Source organism: Salmo trutta, chromosome 21 (assembly GCF_901001165.1).
Source record: "Salmo trutta chromosome 21, fSalTru1.1, whole genome shotgun sequence".
NCBI lineage: Eukaryota > Metazoa > Chordata > Actinopteri > Salmoniformes > Salmonidae > Salmo > Salmo trutta.
In genome coordinates, this window is record NC_042977.1 from 26,579,533 (window position 1) to 26,606,212 (window position 26,680).

The 26,680-nt window shown below is 40.7% G+C and overlaps 1 protein-coding gene across 3 annotated transcripts in view; it reads right to left on the reverse strand.

Moving 5' to 3' along the window:
• Positions 1-26,680, reverse strand: part of LOC115157060 (catenin delta-2) — a 160,159-nt gene that overhangs the window by 85,653 nt on the left and 47,826 nt on the right. For 2 of the 3 annotated variants that reach the window (XM_029704954.1, XM_029704953.1), the window contains one exon: positions 8,988-9,100. In XM_029704954.1, coding sequence (XP_029560814.1) covers positions 8,988-9,100 — 113 coding nt within the window. Of the gene's footprint in view, positions 1-8,987; positions 9,101-22,364; positions 22,763-26,680 lie in introns of those variants that run through there. The other variant, XM_029704955.1, reaches the window with a different exon arrangement.

Sequence of the window (26,680 nt, forward strand, 5' to 3'; positions counted from 1 at the left end):
AGTCAAGGGAGAGGGAAGCTTCATTACAGTGAAGGTTTGCCAGGCAGCTCCTGTGAGGGAGGGGGGGAAGTAGCCAGGTACATCCCTGGATCGCCATAATGACTCTTAATTATTTGTTAACCGCACAGATAAAACACCCTGACTGTGTCCCAAATAGCACCCTATTCCCTAGGTAGTGCACTACCTTTCACAGGGTAGTTCACTATATAGGGAATACGGTGCAATATGAGATCTCTGATTAGGGGCTCAATCGTGTATTTCAACAGCCAAAACTAACAAAACTTCATGTCACACAGGTTTTGGATATTAGCAATAATAGGTTCTACGAAGCTCATAGGCCACGCTTTGGATAATGTTCATGTTGATTCTAATATCCTAGATGCTACAGTAGCCTCGCTCATGTCTCAGAAACACACATGGTCTGACTTAGGCATTATGATTCATTGGAATAGGATACAGCATAATGGTGTGGGAAACCTAAGCCTACCTCTGTTGGAAGTTTGACCATTTTCTTTCTTCTACACTTTCACTGAAATTGGATTTCAGCTATTGGTCTCCCCTCATTAGCTTCAGTAAATCACATTTTCCTTTGTTAGGGAGCTGTCTGTGTTCCTGCTGTTTGATTCACTGTCAGGTTGAAAGGATTTCTATTATCCTAATGTTAGCACTGAAGACACCTAACTGTCAGTGCGCCCAGGTCCCCCTGGCCAATTAGTTTTGATACCTGACGACTTGGCCTGCATGTCTATGTCACATACTCCAGGCACCGCCATTTATAACTCTCATTGAAGAGGAGGTTGATGATTAGAGGCCCTGTATGACGAACGGTAGGAGGTCCGACCAAATTGTCTCCTGTGAACCTTTAAATTGGAGAAATTGAATTCATATCCTGCCAAATTGGACCTTCTTTGTTGATAATGGTCCAAGAAGAACTGAGCCTGAATCAGAAGAGAAAACCCATGTTGGTTTTCACCATGAGATTCGCATCCTACTGAGACACGACCCCTCCACTTGGCTGAGTCTGGTGTGACAGACCCCTGGTTCCCGGGCAGAGAAGGAAAGTCTCTCTAGCTGGCCCTGGCAGACACATGGAAGGAGGCTAAGCTGTCAGATGGTTTTGGGCCAGAACTCTTTGCTCCATTAAGAGATCAAGGACATATTTGTTATCAGTAGTGATGAGCAATGGCCAACCTGTATTATTGAGTGGCAGATGTCCAGGGATATATTTAGGATGGCTCAGTGAGAGAATCAGATCCAAGATGGTAGTGTCTCGACCAACTGATTTAGATACAGTTGAAGTTGTAAGTTTACATACACCTTAGCCAAATACATTTAAACTCAGTTTTTCATAATTCCTGACATTTAATCCCAGTAAAAATTCCCTGTCTTAGGTCAGTTAGTATCACCACTTTATTTTAAGAATGTGAAATATCAGAATAATAGTAGAGAGAATTATTTATTTCAGCTTTTATTTCTTTCATCACATTCCCAATGGGTCAGAAGTTTACATACAGTCAATTAGTATTTGGTAGCATTGTCTTTAAATTGTTTAAATTGGGTCAAACTTTTCGGGGAGCCTTCCACAAGCTTCCCACAATAAGTTGGGTGAATTTTGGCCCATTCCTCCTGACAGAGCTGGTGTAACGGAGTCAGGTTTCTAGGCCTCCTTGCTCGCACACGCTTTTTCAGTTCTGCCCACACATTTTCTATAGGATGAACATGGTACCTTCAGGTGTTTGGAAATTGCTCCCAAGGATGAACCAGACTTGTGGAGGTCTACAATTATTTTTCTGAGGTCTTGGCTGATTTCTTTTGATTTTCCCATGATGTCAAGCAAAGAGGCACTGAGTTTGAAGGTAGGCCTTGAAATACATCCACAGGTACACCTCCAATTGACTCAAATTATGTTAATTAGCCTATCAGAAGCTTCTAAAGGCGTGACATAATTTTCTGTCATTTTCCTAGCTGTTTAAAGGCACAGTCAACTTAGTGTATGTAAACTTCTGACCCACTGGAATTGTGAAACAGTGAATTATAAGTGAAATAATCTGTCTGTAAATAATTGTTGGAAAAATTACTTGTGTCATGCACAAAGTAGATGTCCTAACCAACTTGCCAAAACTATACCTTGTTAACAAGAAATGTGTGGAGGTTTGAAAAACTAGTTTTAGTGACTCCAACCAAAGTGTATGTAAACTTCCGACTTCAACTGTATGTCTGCTATTGAAACGTACACCGAAATGCCTTTCTTGCAAGCTCTAAAGCTGTGGGATTCCACAACAGCACCATGTCTGCTTGCATTTTATAGCATTTGTGGCATGGAGCCATGGTGATGATGCGTTACATGTTGGAGGGAAGAGCAGAGCAGCAACTGACTGGGTTATTCTGGATTCATAGAGACACAATAAACCATTTGTCTCTTCTCTTTTTTATTTTCTAATCCCAACCAAACCCAACTTCATCTGTTTCTGTATTGTGTTTGCCAGTTCCAGCTAGCCTGACGGTTCTAGTCTCAGGGTTACAGTAAGTCTAATGTCGTCCTGGATGCTGGATCTCGAGTATTTCTGTCAACAAGGCCGGTCTACAGAGTTAAGCCGGAGTCATTCAGCGAAAGCCTTGACCGTCAGCCAGTCAGTCAGACTGGGGGTAGCTTGGAAGCTTTCATCACTGCTTTGGCATGACGGATTGGCAGGCGAATCAATACGCTCTGTCTTTCCCTACTGTACAGGGAAGGCAGTTAGTATGAGTCATTCAGACGCCCAGACAGCCTTAATAAGACTAATACTCTTTACAATCAGACAAGGTCTGTCTGGGGCACTCCAGGGTAGACAGCAGACGGGGGATGGAAGGGTGGGGGAGCAGGAGGGTTTAAAAGGCTTATTACTCCAGGAATTCATTCCATTGCCTTCAATTGCAAGAAGTCTTTAACCTTGCCACATGTTTAGATCAATAAAGAAGACCTTATGGATCGTACCAGATGCTGTCATTTAGAATACAGGTGATGGCTTTGTAAGGAGAATAAACAGAGTCAATGGATAGAGAGAGAGAAAAAGAGAGACCAGTGGAGTAGGGGGTGAGTAGCATCCATTATCGAGACCATTCCCTTATAGCGTCATGCAGAAATATGAACTGAAAGTGATCACAGTGTGATCCTTGATTCCATACAGTCCTTTGATGTCATGTCAAATCAACTTTAAAAAAAATGTTTGTATGAAAATATAATGCATTCACCTGAACTGTATTCACGACTCAAAGCCATTGCCGTTGGGTGCCCTTTAATAAAATCCAGCATTGTTTCATCAGAGCATAAAGTTGCCAGTAATAGTGAGCATGGCATTTAGAAGACTTATACTAGAATTTCATATGATGTAATTTAACAGGAGGGGGGGGGGGGACTCCAAATGTCCTTATATATTTTTTTATTTAAATGTAAGACAACAGCCCAATATTTCATACAGGATTTTCAATACACCATAAGAGCACGATCAATCTGCAGTCTGATGCAGAACAACAGAGATCTATTGTGGCAATTGCAATACCATTTTCCTGCTGTTATGTTGATTCTGAAACCGTAGTGAAACATGCATTTCATGATCCCAATCCCAGTTTTCCACATTTCCATATCAAACCGTGTCAGTTGTCAAAATTCCAACATGATGACATTGAAAGCAATGAAGAGCCCAATACCACACACGCACCATAACGTCTCTCACTCTAAGGATGCATCCTAAATGAAAGCCTATTTCCTATATAGTGTACTACTTTTAACCAGGGCCCATAGGGCTCTGGTAAAAAGTAGTGCACTATAAAGTGAATATGGTGCCATTTGGGATGTAGCCCAGTGCATTTCATACTGTAGAATGTGCTAAAGCCACAGGCTAGGAGAGACTAAGCTGGCAGGCAAACGCTCTGACAGCTTTTGCTTAATATGTCCTCGCTGTGCCCGACAGACAGCATTTAGGAGGCAGACAAACCCACACCCTGGGAAGTGGCTCGCTCCGGCCTGAACGGAGCAAAGAACCACCACCTTACCACAAGCAGCATCTGTTTGGGGGAGACACCTGGGCTCTGCTTACAGGAGCCCCTGTTAGACTATTAGATAAGCAGGCTGCAGTCCTATGAGCAAGGGCTCTCAGTTTAGCACAATGCTGTCCACCTGAATTCCTGAAGATACAGGACAAACATAGCCACCGCAATGAACTAGACCAGACTTGGCCCCAGGGAACGGTCTATCCATAATTTGTGCTGAGGCAAATATGGGGAAAAAAGAGGTGTGTGTGATGGAATGTCAGAGCTGCAATTGTCTATTTTATTCATTGAAGTGGATGTGATGCAAAATATTTAGGACACATGATTAAATATAGCAGTGTGTAGAGTGCATTAAGGATAAAGAAGATGGTGTCTACAGGCAATTGTTTTTCACTGTGCTTTCAGGTTCTGTGACACATTTCCTCTGGGATTTTGATTATTTCAATCACAGTAAAACACAGATGCATACTGAAAGTCTGATTCATAAATGTTGAATAAGAAACCAGTCATAAAATATTTAATCAGATCACATACTTGATTGGCAGCTTACAGACACCACCTCAGGTCACGTAAAACATAGACACACAGATATTGACAAGTAGCATCCATTATTGGATTCTTTATTTGCTAACCCATAGGCCTGGCTGGTGTGGTCTCTCATGAATAAATGATCAGAGGGATAAATGGGATCTGATCTCCTGTCTGTCAGAGGAGAGAACAGCTCCCCCATTACTGACCCCACCCTGACCTTCACCGTGACCTTCAGTTACCTCAGGGACACACCGCTCAGGTTCAGTGGAGGAGGAGCAGGGAATGTCATTCCAGCTTCATACAACACTGATTCAGCAAGAAAATCAATTTGCATCCTCTTTTTTTGCATCAAACCTTTCTGACAGGTAAATCAGTCTGCCCTCCAAACTATCCATTTGAAAGACTTGGGAACAACCCATCTTAATGATATACACAGTCTGAGAGGAGATGAGCTGTCGTCATGTAAGGGGGAATGTTTTTAAAGGTCAGTCAAATCAACCGTAATATTTCAGTCAACTGTAATCAATTTCTGAATGGGAAATGAGGGGGTAAAGAATCTGTTTTTGGAAGTCTTGAATAAGAGTTAACTGTGGGTACGAGCTTGCCTAATGTATTGACTGCAGGTTGAAAACTGTGATAAAAGTGATAAAAGTGTCTGGATGAAATGTCATGGGAAACAGGCCCACTGCATCACACTCAAACAAAGACAAACACACTGGTTCCTCAGTTCAGTCAAGCTCACCAACATTTTGTTAGAACAACTCAAGCTAAATGGACACTAACCACAAATGTAGACGCTTTGGGGTGCCTTACTGTCCTGTCTTGACAGAATACAATGTCATAGATATGCCTTACTCAACCCAGTTAGTAAACTAACAATGTGAGGCCTGTGAATCTCACTCACAAGTCTTCAGACCCAGCAACAGCAAGCAGGCTGGTATAATAATACTGTGGATGAGAAACTTTTGAGTTTCTTTGAATCTGCAGGTGTCTGACCCTCTTGGTTTGAGTTAACTGATGAAGTAACATATGGTTCTCTGATTAGACAGACTTTCATAAATCCCACGCAACATTTTCCACTGCTGATTCTATTAAAAAGGATTCTATGGAGAGACAGTTTCTTGACTGTGTCCAACTCGCTAATAATTACTAAAATGAAAGCTCGACAGTCAGGGATTTTGAGGGGGAAAACAAACTCAATTTAATAAAAAAGAACTAAAACCTTATCAAAACGGTGTAGAAATGATAATGGACCTAGATTCATACAGTTTCTTGAATGTATCCAGCTCACTTATAATCACAGAAAAGAAAGCTAGACAGTCAGGGAGCATAAAAAAAATTTAAAACGATGGATAGAAGACAATTTTTGGCAAATTTTTACTGCAAGGATATATAACCAATTTTCAGTGAGGCCCTCCAGACCTCGTTGAAGGCGAGGGGCAAAATGAGTTTAACACCCCTCGTTTAGTGCTTAAGATTTGTTAATTGGAAATCAGAATCAGCAATTTTGGAAAAAGGGCCCATATCAGGCGATATCTTTACATTACACGTTTTTGATATTCTAGAGAATACAGACCATTTCCAATGCATATTTTGAGGTTTGTGGATTTGCACCATATACTAACAAATTCTGAATCCAGATGTGTCTTTTAGACATATATGATATTGGGATTACTCCGAATATCACACATGGACATTTCCTATGGCGGGATATGGACTCATTCAATATCCTGAGATATGTGACATCATATTTTCTCTCATCATGTTGACAAATACTAACTGTATACATTGCATATCTGTGTTTTTTCAACACATTCAAGATATTAAGCTATATTGATTCCAGATAGGCTTCTCTTGGCTGAGGTCCATATCCGGATCTTAATATGCTTTTTGATATACTGAAAAAAAATGACAATTTCTGATGCATTTCTGAGTTTTCAGCACACGCTCAATAATTTGACAAAATATGAAATCCATATTTTTCTTTCATGCACAAATCATTTTTGGATTCCCTTAGTACATCCTACATGGTATGGTCGGATATTGACTCATTAGATATCCTGAGATAGGCCAATGTGAACATCTTATTTTCTCTATTTGATCATAAATACTGACAGTAGGTCTACATAGTATATTTTCTGAGCACATACAATGCATATGATCTTGACTGAGGCCCATATCAGGATCTTGATATGCTTTTTGATATGCTAAATAAGGACAATTTCTGATGCTTATTTTAGTTTTGAGGACATGCTCAATAATTTGGCAAATATTAAATCCATATAATTCTTTCAGACATTAGCTAAACTTTAAAAATGATTAGGCTTATTGTATTACTGGATAATATAAGATAGCTAGCTAACTAACTTAGCTAGCAACTTAGCTAGCTAGCTTGTTCCAGTTAGCTAGTTTTCTCATCATGAATGAAGCAGGTAGAGTTTCTACCTTGTTGTATGCTTATGTGAAATTACAATATTTTCTTGCAATATTGACACAATTTTGATTAATGATTTATGCATTGACAGTTTGCAGTGGATCACAGACCAACACTACCACCATGTTGGGTCTGGACTGCGACGGACCGGCACCGGCACCGCTGACAACCCAATCTGCACCCATCGCATCCATAACACACAGAGCAGGCAGGGGTATTGAGGGTGTGCAACTTTAATTTTCTGTTAAATAAACAAAATACATTTTCAGCGAAGATTGATCGACATTTGCATCTTTACAGGAAACGTGTAGTAATTGGAGCTCTGGATTTGCTATGCTGTATTTTTTAAACAGAAATAGCAGAGATGTACTTTGGATAAAATATGAAGATGTTTGCCTTTTCGTGCCTTGTATCCTACTACTAAATATGGTACAAATGCTCATATATGCCATCTTCATGTGATGAATTACAATGATTTTCGGCTCCTGAACAGGTCAAATCATTTGGGCGCTGGACATTGATCATGAGTCGGATTTATCCCATTTTTGATCAGACATATGGGGATGAATATTAAATATCATATAAGGATATCTACTGAAATGGTTAATAAAATAAAACAATGTGGATCCATAAATGCTCAGGTAATGACTACAGATATGATACATTTCTGAAAGTATGTGGATCCGTTCATGCCTAACTATAAAGGCATGTTGACACATACCCTTTCCGGAGTTAAAATATTCAACAAGTATGTAAGCGGGTGCACGCGCATCAGGTGCATGTCTTGAGGAGATCTCAACCCAGATATTTCCCTGGACTCATACGGTAGCAGGGAGATTTCTGAGGTCCAGATTGGACATAGAAACTGTTCCATTACGTAGAGTATCCTAGCTCCATATATGAAATTAAGGACATGGGTATCTGGAGGATGTCTACGCCTTATATCTAATAAAATGTCAGATATCCGGAAATATAAAGATAAAATATCCCCTGATATTGACCCTTTTCGCCCAGTGGTGTCTTTATTGTTCTGAGATTGGAAAGATGTGATATTGGTGGGGTAGGGGTAAAACAACTTCAATATGTTTTCTTTTCTCCAAAGTGAACAGCATTTTTCACACTGGAATCTGGCAACACTTGCACATCATCATCTACTTGCACATCATCACCTGCACATCTATCACTCCAGTGTTAATGCTAAATTGTAATTATTTCACCTCTATGGCCTATTTATTGCCTTACCTCCCTACTCTTCTACATTTGCACACACTGTACATACATTTTTTGATTGTGTTATTGACTGTACATTTGTTTATGTGTAACTGTGTTGTTGTTTTTGTCGCACTGCTTTGCTTTATCTTGGCCAGGTCGCAGTTGTAAATGAGAACTTGTTCTCAACTGGCCTACCTGGTTAAATAAAGGTGAAATAAAATACAAATAAAAACCACAAAACCTGGCTGTTAATTTCATATCTCTACCCAGGATTTCAGCAACATCAACGCTGACCTCCATATTGTTCGAAGTACTGTCTGTCTCTGATGGAAAGCTACAAAATATTTTTCAGCTAACTGAGCACAGCTAATGCAACAGACAGGTAGGGGGACTGGGAGCGGCAGGTAGCCTAGCGGTTTGAGCGCTGGGCCAGTAACCAAAAGGTTGCTAGTTTGAATCGCCAAGCAGACAAGGTGAAAATTATGTCCATCTGCCCTTGAGCAAGACACTTAACCCTAATTGCTCCAGGGTCGCCATCAATAATGGCTGATCCCTAGCCGTGACCCCATTCTCCAAGGGTGTCTCAGGGGAAGTTGGGATATGCAAAAAACTAATGTGAAACATGACAAATATAAGCACCCCCTTTTTGAGGTAGAGCCAATCCACTGAACACACCTGATGAAAACTGGTAGGGGAGAGGATGGGGGGGGGGCGGCTTGCATCACAGAGGACAGACAGAAAGAAAGAAAGCGAGCATGTGGTGCCACTCTACTGAACACACCTGATGCTACTCATGCTGCCTGTCTCAGATCCTAGCTTGCATCGCTCCAGTTGGGTGGCGACAATCTGCCGCTCGGCTTCCAGTTCTCGAGTCAGTCGCTCAAATTGCAGCTCCTGTAAAGAAAAGAAAAGGTTATTGTCAATAAGCCTATCTATATTGTGCCACAAAGGATCTAGCTTACTGTATTCATGAATCTTTCTCAAATTGTTCTTATGAGGATTGTGACAATTCAAATGCTTCAAAACATTCAGTTATTGTAGCCTAACCACCCTCACCCTCAACACTGGGGTCCCTCAGGGGTGTGTGCTTAGCGCTTGTACTCCCCATTTACCCATAACTGTCTGGCCACGCACGACTCCAACTCCATCATCAAGTTTGCTGACAACACAACGGTGGTAGGGAGGAGGTCAAAGAACTGGCAGTGTGGTGCCAGGACAACAACCTCTCCCACAACGTCAGCAAGACCAAGGAGCTGATTGTAGACTACGGGAAACAGTGGGGAGGGGGAAATATACAGCTGCACCATTGAGTGCATCCTGACTGGTTGTTACACCATCTGGTATGGCAACCGCACCACCCGTGACCGGAAGGCCCTACAAAGGGTGGTGCCAATGGCACATCGCATCACTGGGGGTGAGCTCCAAGCCATCCAGGACGTACAGATGTAGGATCTTAATTTGAGCCAGTTTGCTGCAGCAGGAAAATTATTCTGGAGCAACAGGAAATGTGAATTATTATGTGGATTATAATTCATGGACATTTTGTAGGGATTAATACATTTTTTGTTAGGGCAAATCAAGTCTGACATTCCAAAATGGAAATTATAAACTTTAGAAGCCTTTTTAAAACTCAAATACACTACAAGTTTGCATTTCCTGCTGTGCAGGAAAATTCTCTGCAACAAAAAAATGATAAAATGAAGATCCTACATCTGTATATGTCAGGTGGTTTGCCAAAGACTGCAGCCACCTGAGACATGGACTGTTCTCCATTCTCCTGTCCAGCAGGCGGTACCGGTGCATCAAGGCTCAGACAAACAGACTCCGAAACAGCTTCTGTCCCCTGGCAATAAGACTGTTAAATGGCTAATGACTACTGCTCTCCCTCTCCCACAGACTATCCACACTGACTCTATGTCCATCCACAGGTCTCTACCCACTCAGACACAACCTACGCTGCTGCTAATTTGATTATTGATTAGAAGTATTACTCCATTAAACTGCTGTCCATTGATTATTGATTGCCATTATCATTAGTATTTATCCTCTACTGGTCACGATTACTCCTGTTTACATGACATTACCATTAATACATTACCCTAAATATTTATATCCTACTACCAGTCACTTTTCAGCCCTGTTAACATATATATCCTACTACCAGTCACTTTTCAGCCCTGTTAACATATATATCTTACTACCAGTCACTTTTCAGCCCTGTTAACATATATATCCTACTACCAATCACTTTTCAGCCCTGTTAACATATATATCCTACTACCAGTCACTTTTCAGCCCTGTTAACATATATATCCTACTACCAGTCACTTTTCAGCCCTGTTAACATATATATCCTACTACCAGTCACTTTTCAGCCCTGTTAACATATATATTCTACTACCAGTCACTTTTCAGCCCTGTTAACATATATATCCTACTACCAGTCACTTTTCAGCCCTGTTAACATATATATCCTACTACCAGTCACTTTTCAGCCCTGTTAACATATATATCCTACTACCAATCACTTTTCAGCCCTGTTAACACATATATCCTACTACCAGTCACTTTTCAGCCCTGTTAACATATATATCCTACTACCAGTCACTTTTCAGCCCTGTTAACATATATATCCTACTACCAGTTACTTTTCAGCCCTGTTAACATATATATCCTACTACCAGTCACTTTTCAGCCCTGTTACAGTTTTTCTCCATTGGTTTGGCTCATTTCTTGAAGCAGAAATTACATTCTCAAAACTACATGGACAAACCTCCAAACCACTTGGCAATTGTTCACAACAGAATTGAATTTCTCATTCATTTCATCAAATTGCAAATGTCTAAGTACATGTCTCAATGTCTCAGTACATCTTTGCAAATGATTAAGTACATGTAGCCTACATTTAGCACAATTTCCAAGTGAATAGATCTTATCGATCTAAACTGATTGTTGATTCTCAGTCTAATGGTTGTTCGCTCCAAAACGTGTCAGCGTCATTTCATTGTATAAGTCATCACATGCACAATAGTCTGTTCAATTGTCAAAATTAGTCAAGAACATAATACCATGAATACCATATATGAATCCCTTGGAACATTTGATAAATTTATTACAGCAATTGACAGTCAGGTGAAACTAGAACTTGACTAACGAAGGAGGAGTTTCACACATCTCAGATGACCAATCAAACAGTATGTTTAGTTACCTGACAGGTGCTGTCCATGACTGTGAATGCTGCCAAACATGTATGTAAAGAGCTTGACCATGCAGGACCAGTACAATTTCTGAACATGGAGGCACCTGGCCAAGTAAATGAACAAGGGCAACTGCCTGCTCGAGGAAGAGGAAGAGGGAGAAGAAGAGGAGGAGGAGGAGGAGTAAGGGTGCGTGGTGGTGGAATAGGGGGAAGAGACCGAGGAGCACGAAGACACCATGCTGTCCCGGATGAAATTCGGGCCACAGTTATAGACCATGTCATCAACCATGGCCTCACAATGGCGGAGGCAGGTCGCCAAGTGCAGCCTAATGTGCCTCGCTCAACAGTCTCCTCCATCATCCAAACCTTTCGAAGGGAAAACAGGTGTGTAGTCAGTCAATGATGGAATTATATGTTGTATAGGACAGGACACTGCATAGAGCAAGAAATATATTTATTTACACATTTACCTATTCATTTAGTGTGTGTGTGTGTGTGTGTGTGTGTGTGTGTGTGTGTGTGTGTGTGTGTGTGTGTGTGTGTGTGTGTGTGTGTGTGTGTGTGATAGGCCTACAGTAATATCTTACCTCAATGGGATGTTATGATACTAAAAATGACAAGAAAAACATTGGAGAAAATAAACTATGGAATAGTTTATTTTCTACAGTATTGATGATTCAGTTTACAGTAGTATTCCAGTCACTGTGCAGTGATGCATTAGAATTGTGGGAAAGTTACTGTAAGTAAAACAACAATACAATTACATAGGTAACTCATTCTGTAAGGAATACATAAGGTATACATTACGAATGGAGTGTTGTCTTTTGACTTCTATATTTAGGATTGGACGACAACCTTGCATGGGTGGCAGAGGAAAACTTCTCAATGAACAACAAGAACAAGAGATCTGTAACATGGTGATGGCAAATAATGCCATCACATTGAGACAGATCCGCGCTGCAATCCTACAAGACAATGCCATATTCCAAAATGTCAACTCTATAAGAAACTCCACAATAGACTGGATATTGAAGAAGCATCAGATGACAATGAAGCAAATTTACAGGGTACCATTTGAGAGGAACTCTGATAGAGTGAAAGAGCTGCGGTACCAGTATGTACATGTAAGTCAGTTACTGGTTGTCCATCATGATAACCTTTTTACAATTATGCAGTGGTTCCCAAACTTTTTTGGCTTCAGTACCCACTTTACCTGATTTGTGTATCCAGGTAATCCAGGTATGGAAGTATTTGATTTATCTGACTTCAACATTTCGCCTAAAAACTGCAGCTTACTGTATGATGCAATTATCATTATAATCCTTATTTTGAAGAATATAACATACAATAAGAAAAGGGGTCAAAGAGCTGCAATTAGTGCCTCCCATGTAAATCTATCTAATACTGTGGATTTTTCTGTAACATTTCAGTAAGTCTAGTCATTGATGATTTCCCCCCTCCCCTTTCTGTCAAATACCCCCTGTAGTACCTCCGCATAGGGGTACATGCACACCAGGTTTGGAACCACTGGAGTAGTGGCCAGTAGTATATTGAACTTGTGGAGAACATAGAACATTCCTATGTAATTGTCTGTAACTGTAGTGTATGACTCTTCTGTATGACTGATTTGATGTTTTCTTTTTTTACGCTATTGTAGAGAATAATGGCATTGGAAGGAAACGAGACCCATCACATCCTCGTGTTTGTGGATGAAGCTGGCTTCAACCTGGCCAAGGGCCGAAGACGTGGCCGTAATATTATTGGCCACCGGGCCACGGCGGATGTCCCAGGCCAGCGAGGGGGCAATATAACTATGTGTGCTGCCATATCTGAGAATGGTGTGGCCACTCACATCCCCAGTCTTGGCCCATACAATACACAGAAGCTCCTCATCTTCTTGGACCGCCTTCATTTTGATTTGATCCCTGAAAATGAGAGAGGTCTCGCAGGGCCTCACCTACCACAATATGTCATTGTATGGGACAATGTGAATTTCCACCGTGGCCCGCTCATCAGGGCCTGGTTCACTACTCATCCAAGGATGGTCATGGTGTTCCTACCACCTTACTCTCCTTTCCTCAATCCTATTGAGGAGTATTTCTCCGCTTGGAGGTGGAGAGTGTATGAGCATCGGGCTCAAGATCAGAGGTCCCTGCTCCATGCAATGGACGCTGCGTGTGAGGATATTACAGGAGATCAGTGTAGGGGATGGTTGCGACATGCACGCCGTTTCTTCCCTCGTTGCATCGCAAGGGAGAATATACGCTGTGATGTGGACGAGAATCTGTGGCCAGACAGACAGCAGCGTGTGGATGGCCAGGAGGATGAGGATGGTGGCCAGGAGAGGGAGGGTGAGGACAGCGACCAGTGAAGAACTGTTAGTTGTGAAACTCCAGCTTTATTTACAGCACTATAGGCTGCATATAATTTACATTGTTTTTTGTTTGTGTGTTTATATTACAGTATATTATGCTGTATACATGTTCTTTTTACTCTGATGTATGGAAGTTACTTTATGTGTGTGAATGATAATGGTTACAATTTCCTTGGCAGTATGAGTGCAACCTTGGAGGCTACTCTTACCCTAAAATCCTATTTCTTTTTTTCAGTTTTATACACAATTGTATTCTGTTAGCTAGACAAAAAACAGTACAGTAACCATTGTCAATGAAGGACTGGGCTAAGACTGAAAGGTGGACATGAGGGATATTTCAATGGTCCTCTGCCATAGTGACAAAACATCTAAACATTTTGACTTGCAGTGCTTACACAATGCCAAAGGGACGAAGCATTTTGGGGGCACTGACTGTTTAAATGAGAAGGAAATTTTGTTTTGGTTAAAGCACCAAGAGTGTTGAGAACGTCCGGTCTGTTTCAAGAAATGAGCCAAAGCAATTGAGAAGGATCTTTGCCATTTTCGTGGCACTGACTCTTTATATGGGAAAGGAATTTAGTTTTGAAGCATGAGTGAACAGTTTTAGGAGAGATATGAGCTTTTGCAAGTGAGCTACAGTGTTGTGCTGAACTGTAAGACTGTTTTGACAAATGATCTTAGAGTTTTGAGAATGTAATTTCTGTTTCAAGAAATGAGCCAAACCAATGGAGAAAAACTGTAACATATATATCCTACTACCAGTCACTTTTCAGCCCTGTGTCACGTCCTGACCAGCAGAGGGCGTATTGCTTAGTCTAGGTCAGGATGTGGCAGGGGGTTTGTGTTAAATGTTGGGTTGATGATTGGGACTTCCAATTGAAGGCAGGTGTGTATAGTTGCCTTTGATTGGAAGTCCTATATAGGTGTGTGTGTTTGTCTTTGGGGTTGTGGGGAATTGTTTTTGCACTTGCTTTGTGAGCCTGCAAAACTGTTTGCTGTCGTGAGTACTGTTTTTGCGTTTTCCAGTGGATACTTTACTTGTTCTCAATACTGCCCCCTAGCCCAAACAGGTTAATTAAGGAAACATGAGTGTCCACACTTCCGCTGCGCCTTGGTCCTTCTCTCTCATGTATGACATTTTCAACGATGAGTACGACTTATTCTGTGACACCCTGTTAACATATATATCCTACTACCAGTCACTTTTCAGCCCTGTTAACATATATATCCTACTACCAGTCACTTTTCAGCCCTGTTAACATATATATCCTACTACCAGTCACTTTTCAGCCCTGTTAACATTTATATCCTACTACCAGTCACTTTTCAGCCCTGTTAACATATATATCCTACTACCAGTCACTTTTCAGCCCTGTTAACATATATATCCTACTACCAGTCACTTTTCAGTCCTGTTAACATATATATTCTACTACCAGTCACTTTTCAGCCCTGTTAACATATATATTCTACTACAAGTCACTTTTCAGCCCTGTTAACATATATATTCTACTACCAGTCACTTTTCAGCCCTGTTAACATATATATCCTACTACCAGTCACTTTTCAGCCCTGTTAACATATATATCCTACTACCAGTCACTTTTCAGCCCTGTTAACATATATATCCTACTACCAGTCACTTTTCAGCCCTGTTAACATATATATCCTACTATCAGTCACTTTTCAGCCCTGTTAACATATATATCCTACTACCAGTCACTTTTCAGCCCTGTTAACATATATATCCTACTACCAGTCACTTTTCAGCCCTGTTAACATATATATTCTACTACCAGTCACTTTTCAGCCCTGTTAACATATATATTCTACTACAAGTCACTTTTCAGCCCTGTTAACATATATATTCTACTACCAGTCACTTTTCAGCCCTGTTAACATATATATCCTACTACCAGTCACTTTTCAGCCCTGTTAACATATATATCCTACTACCAGTCACTTTTCAGCCCTGTTAACATATATATTCTACTACCAGTCACTTTTCAGCCCTGTTAACATATATATTCTACTACAAGTCACTTTTCAGCCCTGTTAACATATATATTCTACTACCAGTCACTTTTCAGCCCTGTTAACATATATATCCTACTACCAGTCACTTTTCAGCCCTGTTAACATATATATTCTACTACCAGTCACTTTTCAGCCCTGTTAACATATATATTCTACTACAAGTCACTTTTCAGCCCTGTTAACATATATATTCTACTACCAGTCACTTTGTATGTATAAACCCATCTCAACCACATCAGTACCTCTGCACATTGAATACGGTACGGGCACTAACCTTTATATACTTGAATTCTCATGTTTCTAACTCACATCTTAGTTATTTTGTTGGTTTTAATTGTACTTTTCATTCTAGTTTCTATTATTATCTATATTATTATCACCGCATTGTAGCCTAGTGGTTAAAGCGTTTGACTAGTAAGGGAAAGTTTGCAAGATCCAATCCCCGAGCTGACATGGTAAAAATCTGTCATTCTGCCCCTGAACAAGGCAGTTAACCCACTGTTCCTCGGCCGTCATTGAAAATAAGAATTTGTTCTTAACTGACTGGCCTAGTTAAATAAATGTAAAATAAAATAAAAATACAATTGTTGGAAAGAGCTCTCAAGATAAGAATTTCACTGTACAGTTTTACACCTATTGTATTCTGTGCACGTAGCAAATACACTTTGTAACTTGGGTAGCACTTTATAATAACTTCACGTAATAAAGTATTTATAATGGCTTAGTAAACAGTTTATTCATAATTTATTAATCATTACTCCAACATCTGTAAATGTTAGTAACCTAGTTATTCATACATTTATAAACAACTTTTAAAGTATTTCATAATGATTCATAAGATCATCCATAAAATCATTTATTAATCATTAGTTAAGTCTTTTTACTTGGCCTCATCTAAAGTGTGGGCTATATATAATTTATAAATACTTTATTAATGTTTTGAGTGACAGGTGTAATTTCTCACAAAAAGATGGACATGCCATTGGTAGACATTGCAGCAGTACCTGATGCCTCAAAATGGCCGAGAACATATCAATGGTTAAACAATAAGCACACAATACAGAGGATGTTTAAGAAAATATATTGACAAAAACAGTCTGTTGTAATAGTGTGATGTGTAACTTCAGACACACTCTATGCTGAGTAAAATAACGTTTTTAGTCAGAAAATGCTAACATAAGCGTTTCTTGGCAGTGACTTTTCTACAAAAACCAAAGTGTGGATTGCAGTCACTCCTTAGAGCAGTCTAATCTTGGATAACCCAGAATTAAAATCTTGCATAATTTGGTCAGCTGCATGATTAAGTTCTGGGCCATACATGTTAGAAATTGGGAGTTCCGGTTTGCAAAGTCTCCACCCTCGCAAAAGAAAACAGCCAAAGACCACTGCTTACGAGGTAAGGAAACACATATCTGAATACATCCCATTATTTTTGAGTTACTACCCCAGTAAAGGTGCCGCCAAACAAACCATGTGTGAAAATAGTCTGTGCTTAAAAGACTGAAGCACAGGAAACATTTAAAGGTTAAACATAAAGGTTATACGCAATTGCAAGGTTGAAAATGTTTTATACAATTTAAATGTGATATACAATGAGTGCACAAAACATTAGGAACACCTGCTATTTCCATGACATAGACTGACCAGATGAATCAAAATCAAATCAAATTTTATTTGTCACATGCACCGAATACAACAGGTGTAAACCTTACAGTGAAATGCTTACTTACAAGCCCTTAACCAACAATGCAGTTTTAAGAAAATCCTTAAAAAAGTAAGAGTTAAGAATAACAAATAATTAAAGAGCAGCAGTAAATAACAACAGTGGGGCTATATACAGGGGGTACCGGTACAGAGTCAATGTGTCAATGTGCGGGGGGCACCGGTGTCATGGTAATTGAGGTAATTATGTACATGTAGGTAGTTATTATTATTCAATTATTATTACAGTTATTAAAGTGGCTATGCATAGATAATGACAGAGAGTAGCAGCAGCGGGGGGGGGGGGGGGGGGGGGGGGGTAGCCATTTGAAAATAGTCTGGGTAGCCATTTGATTAGTTGTTCAGGAGTCTTATGGCTTGAGGGTAGAAGCTGTTTAGAAGCCTCTTGGACCAGACTTGGCGCTCCGGTACCACTTTCAGTACCGCTTGCCCTGTGGTAGCAGAGAGAACAGTCTATGACTAGGGTGGCTGGAGTCCTTGACAATTTTTAGGGCCTTTCTCTGACACCGCTTGGTATAGAGGTCCTGGATGGCAAGAAGCTTGGCCCCGGTGATGTACTGGGCCGTATGCAGTACCATCTGTAGTGCCTTGCGGTCGGAGGCCGAGCAGTTGCCATACCAGGCAGTGATGCAACCCGTCAGGATGCTCTCGATGGTGCAGCTATAAAACCTTTTGATGATCTGAGGACCCATGCCAAATCTTTTCAGTCTCCTGAGGGGGAATAGGTTTTGTCGTGCCCTCTTCACGACTGTCTTGGTGTGCTTGGACCATGTTAGTTTGTTGGTGATGTGGACGCCAAGGAACTTGAAGCTCTCAACCTACTCCACTACAGCCCCGTCGATGAGAATGGGGGTGTGCTCAGTTGTCCTTTTCCTGTAGTCAACAATCATCTCCTTTGTCTTGATCATGTTGAGGGAGAGGTTGTTGTCCTGGCACCACACGGTCAGATCTCTGACCTCCTCCCTATAGGCTGTCTCATCTTTGTAGGTGATCAGGCCTACCACTGATCAACTTAATGATGGTGTTGGAGTCATGCCTGGCTGTGCAGTCATAAGTGAACAGGGAGTACAGGAGGGGACTGAGCATGCATCCCTGAGGGGCCCCCGTGTTGAGGATCAGCGTGGCGGATGTGTAGTTACCTACCCTTAACACCTGGTGGCGAACCACCAGGAAGTCCGGGATCCAGTTGCAGAGGGAGGTGTTTAGTCCCAGGGTCTTTAGCTTAGTGATGACCTTTGAGGGCACTATGGTGTTGAACACTGAGCTGTAGTCAATGAATAGCATTCTCACAAAAGTGTTCCTTTTGTCCAGGTGGGAAAGGGCAGTGTGGAGTGCAATAGAAATTGCATCATCTGTGGATCTGTTAGGGCGGTATGTAAATTGGAGTGGGTTTCTGGGATAATTGTGTTGATGTGAGCCATGACCAGTCTTTCAAAGCACTTCATGGCTACAGACGTGAGTGCTATGGGTCGATAGTCATTTAGGCAGGTTACCTTAGTGTTCTTAGGCACAGGGACTATGGTGGTCTGCTTGAAACATGTTGGTATTACAGACTCAGACAGGGAGAGGTTGAAAATGTCAGTGAATTCACTTGCCAGTTGGTCAGCGCATGCTCGGAGTACACATCCTGTTAATCCGTCTGGCCCAGCGGCCTTGTGAATATTGACCTGTTAAAAGGTCTTACTCACATCGACTGCGGAGAGCGTGATCACACAATCGTCCGGAACAGGTGATGTCTCATGCATGTTTCAGTGTTACTTGCCTCAAAGCATAGAAGTTATTTAGAGTCCCACTCCTTGAAAGCGGCAGCTCTACCCTTTAGCTCGGTGCGAATGTTGCCTGTAATCCATGGCTTCTGGTTGGGGTATGTAGGTACAGTCACTGTGGGGACGACGTCCTCGATACACTTATTGATAAAGCCAGTGACTGATGTGGTGTACTCCTCAATGCCATCGGAAGAAACAAGGAACATATTCCAGTCTGTGCTAGCAAAACAGTCCTGTAGCTTAGCATCTTCTTCATCTGACCAGTTTTTTATAGACAGAGTCACTGGTGCTTCCTGCTTTGATGTTTGCTTGTAAGCAGGAATCAGGAGGATAGAGTCATGGTGAGATTTGCCAAATGGAGGGCAAGGGAGAGCTTTGTACGCGTCTCTGTGTGTGGAGTAAAGGTGGTCTACAACTGTTAACACTCTGGTTGCACATTTAACATGCTAATAGAAATGAGGTAAAACTGATTTAAGTTTCCCTGCATTAAAGTCCCCGGCCACTAGGAGCGCCGCCTCTGGATGAGCCTTTTCCTGTTTGCTTATGGCGGACTACAGCTCATTGAGTGCGGTTTTAGTTTCAGCCTCGGTCTGTTGTGGTATCTTGACAGCTATGAAAAATACAGATGAAAACTCTAGATAGATAGTGTGATCTACAGCTTATCATGAGATACTCATCCTCAGGCGAGCAAAACCCTGAGACGTGCTTAGATATCGTGCACCAGCTATTGTTTATAAATATGCATAGGCCCCCGCCCCGTGTCTTACCAGAGGCTGCTGTTCTGTCCTGCCGATAGAGTGTATAAGCCTCCAGCTGTATGTTCTTAATGTCGTCGTTCAGCCACGACTCAGTGAAACAAAAGATATTACAGTTTTTAATGTCCCGTTGGTAGGATATACGTGCTTTCAGTTCGTCCCATTTATTTTCCAGCGATTGAAAGTTAGCTAGCAGAATGGAAGGCAAGGGCAGATTAGCCACTTGTCGCCTGATCCTCACAAGGCATCCTGATCTCTTTCCGCAAAACCTATGTTTCCTTTTCCAGCGAATCACGGGGATTTGGGCCTGGTCTGGTGTCCATAGTATATCCCTCGCGTCCGACTCATTGAAGAAGAACTCCTCGTCCAATCTGAGGTCAGTAATCCCAGTTCTGATGTTCAGAAACTCTTTTTGGTCATAAGAGACGGTAGCAGCAACATTATGTACAAAACGTTACAAACGGGAAAAAAACTAAACAGCATGGTTGGTTAAAAGCCGATAAGACAGCAGCCCTAACCTCCGGCGCCATCTTGATAATCCAGGTGAAAGCTATGATCCCTTATTGATGTCACCTGTTAAATCCACTTTAATCAGTGTAGATGAAGGGAAGGAGACGGGTAAAATCATTTTAAGCCTCAAGACATGGATTGTGTATGTGTACCATTCAGAGGGTACATGGGCAAGACAAAATATTTAAGTACCTTTGAACAGGATATGGTAGTAGGTGCGAGGCGCACCGGTTTGAGTGTGTCAAGAACTGCAACGCTGCTGGGTTTTTCACGCTCAATAGTTTCCCGTGTGTATCAAGAATGGTCCACCACCCAAAGGACATCCGGCCAACTTGACACAACTGTAGGAAGCATTGGAGTCAACATGGGACAGCATCCCTGTGGAACGCTTCCGACACCTTGTAGAGTCCATGCCTCAACGGTGTTCCTAATATTTTGTACACTCAATGTATTTCCTTTAACATCATGCGTTGTGTGCTTATTCTTTAACCATTGATATGTTCTAGGCTATTTTGAGACCTTAAGGAGAATTAAGTACTGCTGGAATGTCTGCCAATGGCATGTCCATCTTTTTGTGAGAAATTACACTGGTCACAAAACATTTACAAAGTATACATTTCCCACACTTTAGACAAGGCCACATAAAAATAATTAACTAATTATTAGTAAATGGTTTATAAGGACCTATATTAAACATCTTATGAATGGAGTAATGATTAATACATTATTAATGAAATATTTACTAAAACATTATAAATGCTTTGTTATGTGGGGTTATTATGAAGTGCTACCAAAAATGTAAACTAAATCATATACATTCACAGTTGGAAATTAATACTAGTAGCTTGTGTTGATGCAATTGGTAGATTTACACCAAAGTTCAATTTACAGTATGTCTACTAATGCACATTTTAAGTAATGATTAATTTAGTAAAGCACGTTTTAGGTAAAGAGCTAATGATTAAGAAACTACACTTGCCAAACCATACCCCAAATCAGTAACTGTTAGAATAGATATACCGTGTTGTATGAAATGAAGTGACAAACATGCCTGGGCTAAGACAACAAAATCCCCAAGCACCTCTTAAGAATAATTACTGAGAACATCCCATCTGAGCAATGAGCCTCAGGCAACTCCAGTCAATACAAACTGTCCACTTTTTCTGTGACAAGGCTGAAATTAGTCCAGTGCCCACAAGGTCAAACACTCTCCCTGGAGCAGTTAAACTAAAGACTGCTACAAAATGTATCACCTTTTATTTTGGGCAAAAGCCCAGAGGATCGAGGTCCACAGAAATATCCCATTAAACTCGATGAAGAAAGATCCATATACAACTGTTTTTAAACAGACTTTGAGCTACTTGTATACTATCACAGTACATGAGTCAGTAGACTTGCATTCAAATGTACTTCCCTTGGTATAATAGTTTCATTTACATAACTTTGTACATGCAAGCAACTGTAAACTGTTGATATTGTCTGTCTTAGTTATCTAGATCTTCCAAAATACATATTTTGCATAACTTATAAATAACTCAACTTCATGTTTTTTCAGCACAAATAAACTTTGTTCTGAGAAGATGCAGTTGGGATAGAAGAACGAAGAACAAAGGACCAACAAAGTTGAAGTGCTTGTTTTAGTTTATGTGGGAGCAAACTAGCTACCTGACGGAATTCAATCAGGGCTGCAAACAACAAAACCACTGACCCACAATATTCCCTCCAAATGTAGCATAACAAGAAAACACCTGTTACCACTGACAGAGTATCAGAATGAAAGTTAACAAAGCCATACCTTCACATGGACCATACTTCATTGAAAGTGACAAACGCACAGAAATCCCACTTTTTGCCCCATCCACAACATGTCTAGAAGTTCATCTGTCCTTATTGAGAAACCGTCATTAGAAACCTGCAAGCCCAGTAGTGACTGCCTCCAAGCAGTAAAGAATAGGAGTTCAGTTAGGCACAAAGGTCTCCATGGCAACAGATAATTTAGAACCCCTTTGGCATTACTTATGCAACATTGCATCACAAAAGGACCCTCCCACCAGTCTGCCTGCCAAATCCTGCCGCTTTCCAATCACTCTTTTGACTGCTCCTCTCCTCAACACCATCTGCACCCCCCACTGAAAAAGCAGAGAGGGGGTAGCTGGGTGGAGGTGGTGAGGGGAGCAATGGAGTGGGGGGACGGAAAAGCTACAAAGACTGGAAGGATTGTAAGTATTGTGGGGTTGAGCCAGCAGAAATGTCTCCTCTCCCTCTCTTCTGGCCATAGTTTTGCATTGTGCTCTCCAGGGATACACAGTGACTGCTGTGCCTCGCTGAGAACTTAGGTAATACACAATACAGTCACTCTTTAAATATAGCTCTGTAAAAAAGGCAAGGAGACAGGAAGAGAGGGCCACAGTGGCTTGGGAAGTCACTATTTACTTCCTGTCACTCACACCATAAACTCTGCATATTTATATCGTGTATGATGCATTGTAGTGAAGAAAGTATTTCAGGGGACCCAAGAAAGACAGTCATAAGATAATGAGGTAGTCAGTCTATACATGCGTAAATGACTCGGTCAGTAACTAAGCTAAGTTACCAGTAAAAATACTGGTACCCCTACAATAATGCATCTCAACTTGCAACTGTCACTAACAACTGTAACAATAGGCCTGAGAAAATAAACATTTGGGTATGATTGAGAAAATGACTGAATGAAAAGTAATTTTGTTGAAATGAAAACTGATAGAGCTGAGGGCAGCTGAGAGTGAATAGCAGCTGAGAGTGCCTCTAGAGTGAATAAACAAAGCTATCTCCTCCCAAACCATCCCTTTATTCAAATCATCATTGGGTCAGTATACCAATTCAAAAACATGTTCAGAATTTGAATACCCAAAGCTTAACAAGACACCAGACATGTGTCTGCTGGAGCTGAAAGACATAGCTAAATTGGTTGGCAGGATAGTTCCGTATACATACTGTGGAACAGTGTAGAATACCCTGAATTCAAATGTGTGTGTGGCAAAACTGAAGAAATACCCACTAAATACTACAATTAACTAGTTTAAAAAGGCAGCTTGCATGATAATTGCATTACAAGAGAATCAAGTATACTTCCAGCCCATTACCGAGAGAGAGAGAGAGAGAGAGAGAGAGAGAGAGGTGGGGGGGGGGGGGGTATGCCCAATAGCATACAAACAGTACGTCCCTGAAAACACCATTAAATCTATTAGTAGAATAAATGACTAGGGGACAGAAGATGGAATTCTGCAGCTTCAGGAAACTATAGTAGCTATGGTCCTCGAGTAGACATGCCTAATTGTGCCCTGTGGTGCCAAGACTGACATTTAACTTCTTCAGAGGAGACAATTTGATTACAAAATGTCATCCTGGGTATGCCTCACACATTCTTTTGGGGGTTTCATCTGATTCCTAAAAACCCAGAGGTGAACTTAATCAGTACAAAACCAAAGACAAGGAACACCCTGTAACAGAATAAGACTGTGCAGGGAACGTTGGCTGGAGAAGATAAAAAAAGGGATAGAACTTTCAGTATAGGTACACAGGCCTACACAAAATATACCACATTCATATGAAGCTAGGGGTCTCCTACCAAATAACATTGAACTAACTCAAAACATTAAACATTGAGATACAAGGTAGCCTATTACGCCTAGGATAATAGTATTGGCTGAACTTGAGTAGAGAACCTATGGGCTTTAAAATCCTTGGCTTAAATACTCCCATTGAGACAACATTTCAAAGCTTTTCCTGGGTTGACTGAGAGCTCAGCACTACTGCTGACTGTCTTCCCACTCCTCAGCTGAGTAACACAGTGCTGGATTTCAGATTGATCTGTCTAATGCCTCATTCACATTTGTTAGAGCAACTGTATGCCTCTAAGCCACTCAAACTGCACTTCTACCTCTCTGCCATGGTTGTCTGATTCCCTCATTCAAGCCAGATGCAAAGCCAATTTTCCAAGTTTTTCCCCCTTGAGTCAACTGACAAAAAAAACCCTGTCCTATATGCCAACACTTAGCAGTCTGAAACAAAGGACTTGTAAAGAAATGAGAACTCCAAATCCCTGCCTTATTCCCCAAAAAACCTCTCTTACTGAATAAATATTGGATCCATTTTGAAATCCCTTCTTATAATAATACAGTACTATGGAATTATAAACTCTGTACACACAGTATCAGACATGATCGTGTCAGATGTATTGTTAATTGGTTAATGCTGGCAAACAATTCAGCTTTATAATATTACAAATGAGACACAAGGACCAACACTAACAAATAGCCTAATTGACGAATGTATTGTATAATTCAACACTGAACACAATTAACTATAACTGAGGGATCGAGAATTTATCACCCTGATTTAATGTAGCTAGCCAGTCATGACACCAATCATCAACTTCAGTTTATTTCATGATGAGCATTAGATGATACGATGTGTTATTCCTAATATTGACCCTGTCCTGCCTGATCCTCATATACATCTTCACTATCTGGGCTCGACATTCACTCACAGTTAAATCATGAGTGACAGTCTCCGTATTGAACCTTTTGTTCGACAGGACTTGTAAAGAGCAGCACTGTAAGATCCTGAATTTGATTGATACGCTAAATGCTATTATGCACATAATTATGATATGGACAAAGTTGGGGGAGGGGATTGATGAAGAAACTACTCAATGTAATTTACTGATGATATAATAACAATAGAGTAACAACATTAGGTTTTCAAATTAACTGACCCTTTTTTCACAGATACTATTCAGTCTCTATAGCTTTAATCGAAAACGCCCTATTCATTATAATAGGTCCTGTCCTCTATCAGCAAAGCAGCCCATATTCTAGAATGTTACAAATTAGAGTGACTATTTCACAAGACTTAAAAATTCACATTAATTATTTCAGGCTGCTGAAATGACATCACTTCAGCAAAACCGATTTGTTTAAACATCCATTAAGTCTTAAGAGGTGACCACGATTAAAAGAACAGATTAGCATTCTCTCCCCAAACGAAATAACACGTGTGAATATTCTAGCTAAATGCAGTCCTCACATTGCTGTAGAAATGAGTGCTAGATGTTTGATATGCCAGCGCTCTGAATAAGATGGCACTGATTTGCATTCCCATCTTGCCCTCACGTATAAGCTACTAATGGCTCTGGCTGGTTTCATTTGCTCACCCTGTTGCCTGCTGCTGATTTGATTCCTGATTTTAGAGCCTCCATTGTGTGAGGACAAAATGAGGCATCACACGTTGGCATTTACGGCACTACTTCAAACCATGGTCACTGGCAGATCTAAATGAGGCTCAATAATAACCAAGCATGGTGGAACATAGTTAATCTAAATATCCTTGGGGACCGAAAACAAAGTCACACCATACAGTACTAGAACCACCCCAAGGTTATAGTAATTTAAAGACCGGTAAGTTCAATTCGAAGTTTCACCTCAACCCAATGCCAATAAACCCTTTCCACCAACACACTCATCAAGCCCCCTTATTGTTGATGTCCAAAGCCAACTGACCCTATGACTGAAAAATGTAGTGGTTATTTGTCCTGGCAAATCCATTGTAGGGCTAAACTGATGCTGTTTGCCATTTACTGGTGTGGATGTAAGAAACCATTGACCATTAACGCTGCCTTTCACTGTTACACATTTGACGGTACAGTATATTGTAAGATAAACAAACATATCTAACATCAAACATGAAATGTGAAAAATGACAATACTAACAATGGAAGAAGACATGAAAATACATACACTACCGATCAAAAGTTTTAGAACACCTACACATTCAAGGGTTTTTCTTTATTTGTACTATTTTCTACATTGTAGAATAACAGTGAAGACATCAAAACTATGAAATAACACATATGGCATCATGTAGTAATCAAAAAAGTATAAATAAATATGTTTTAGATTTGAGATTCTTCAAAAAGCCACACTTTGCGTTGTTTACAGCTTTGCGCACTCTTGGCATTCTCTCATCCAGCTTCGTGAGGTAGTCACCTGGAATGTATTTCGATTAACAGGTGTGCCTTCTTAAAAGTTAATTTGTGGAATTTCTTTCCTTCTTAATGCGTTTGAGCCAGTC